Source organism: Nestor notabilis, unplaced genomic scaffold (assembly GCF_000696875.1).
Source record: "Nestor notabilis isolate BGI_N333 unplaced genomic scaffold, ASM69687v1 scaffold18100, whole genome shotgun sequence".
Taxonomy (NCBI): Eukaryota; Metazoa; Chordata; class Aves; order Psittaciformes; family Psittacidae; genus Nestor; species Nestor notabilis.
The window spans coordinates 887-2555 of NW_009911751.1; the positions used below are offsets into that span (position 1 = coordinate 887).

The 1669-nt window shown below is 60.2% G+C and overlaps 1 protein-coding gene across 1 annotated transcript in view; it reads right to left on the reverse strand.

Annotated features, from left to right (window-relative positions):
• Window positions 1-5: 5 nt before the first annotated feature.
• LOC104407049 (glycine receptor subunit alpha-4) overlaps window positions 6-1669 on the reverse strand; it is a gene marked incomplete at its 3' end in the record, with an annotated part of 2613 nt that continues 949 nt past the window's right edge. The window contains exons 3-7 of the mRNA XM_010016229.1: window positions 1191-1414; window positions 1010-1092; window positions 701-841; window positions 404-618; window positions 6-135 (exon numbers count right to left, since the gene is read on the reverse strand). Of these exons, the coding sequence (XP_010014531.1) occupies window positions 6-135; window positions 404-618; window positions 701-841; window positions 1010-1092; window positions 1191-1414 (793 nt within the window). The remainder of the gene's footprint in view (window positions 136-403; window positions 619-700; window positions 842-1009; window positions 1093-1190; window positions 1415-1669) is intronic.

Consider the following 1669-nt stretch of genomic DNA (forward strand, 5'->3'; position numbering starts at 1 on the left):
CTGGCGCCGGCCCAGCCGCATGAACTCCTTGTGCTGCCGGGAGACGAAGTTGACGGCTGCGTACTCCAACAGGGCAGCGAAGACAAAGAGCAGGCAAATGGCCATCCAGATGTCGATGGCCTTCACGTAGGAGACCTGCAAGGGTGAGAGGGGGCTCAGGGACCTGCTGCCTCGTTTGTCCCTCCCCACTTCTCCCCACTGCAAGGGGCACAGAGGCTCTCTCGATCAGGACACATGGGTCAGAGCTCGCCCAGCCGAGCAGAACCATGCTCCTGCTCACTCCATAGCTGGCAAGGCTATGGAGCCAGCCATCCCCAAGGGAATGCTGCCCTTGGGACACTGGGGGCAGCCCATGTTCCCTGGTCAGGCTCCAGCATGAGCCCGGCATGGAGCCAGCACTGACCTTGGGCAGGGAGGCACGGGAGCCAGCGCTCTGCGTGGTCATGGTGAGCACGGTGGTGATGCCCAAGCCCACCCGGGCCGGTGCCGCATCCATGTTGATCCAGAAGGAGACCCAGGAGAGGATGACGATGAGCAGGCTGGGGATGTACATCTGGATCAGGTAGTAACCCATCTGTCTCTCCAGGTGGAACTTCACCTCGATGCAGGTGAACTTGCCTATAGGGAAAGGCACCCCCAGGCGTGAGAGGGACTTCTGGGGCATGGTGAGAGGGTGGTAGCAGGTCCCTGAGGAGCTCACCTGTGTTGTAGTACTTGGTGCAATAGCCTAGGTCCTTCTCATCCCTGAGGATGAACTGTGGGAGTGTCAAGCCCTCTGCCACCTGCACAGCCTCCTGCTCCTCCAACCACTTGAAGATGAGGTCATTCATGGTGTAGCCAACTGGAGGGGATGGAAGGAGCCATGGGACAAGGTGGAACATGCACCCTGTTCATCCCCACCCTGAATGACCATTCCTTCCTGCAGAGAGATGCCAGCCAGATGGCTGGGCTGGGATGGGAGGGGATGGCGCGGGAGCAAAGCACAGCTTGAACCCCCCTAGGTACTCACAGCTCTCCAGCTGCATGGTGCATGTCTGGATGTCCATGGGAAAGTTCTTGAGGTCCATGGGGCAGGACAGGATCAGTGTCAACCTGGAGGAGGCAGAGAAAATGATGGGCGCTGGGGCAGTTGGTGGAGGGAAAGCTTCACCTCCCTACTTGGGCATCGCACCAGAGGAGCAGGACTCTACCTAATGCTGTAGAGCACGTTGCCGTTCTTGAAGATGCGCAACAGCTTGTTGTCGGTGGTGACCTCGTGGAAATTGGCCCCTTTCTCGTTGGCAAAGAACAAGTCTGGCTTCCAGATGGAGTCGAGCATGGAGGGGTCGAGGTCCAGGGAGTCGTCGGGGTACTCGCGGTAAGCCAGGCGGGGGTCATTCCACTGCTGCCGCAGGAACACGTTCACCCGGTAGTCCTGGGGCAGGGGGCACCGCGTCAGCTGGGAACCCCTCGTGGGACCCAGGGAGGAGGAAGAGATGGAGGAGGAAGATGGGATGGAGAGGAGGTGGATGGAGAGGATGTGGAGGGGGGTGTCTCAGCCCCGCAAGTGCTGCCTGCCTGGCACTAACCACGACAGGGCAGGGGCACTCAGGAGCCTTCCCATGCTGTTGGCAGTCAGGGGAAATTAAAAAGCCAAAGCCACAGTGGCCCGGGGGGGGAGGAGGACCAG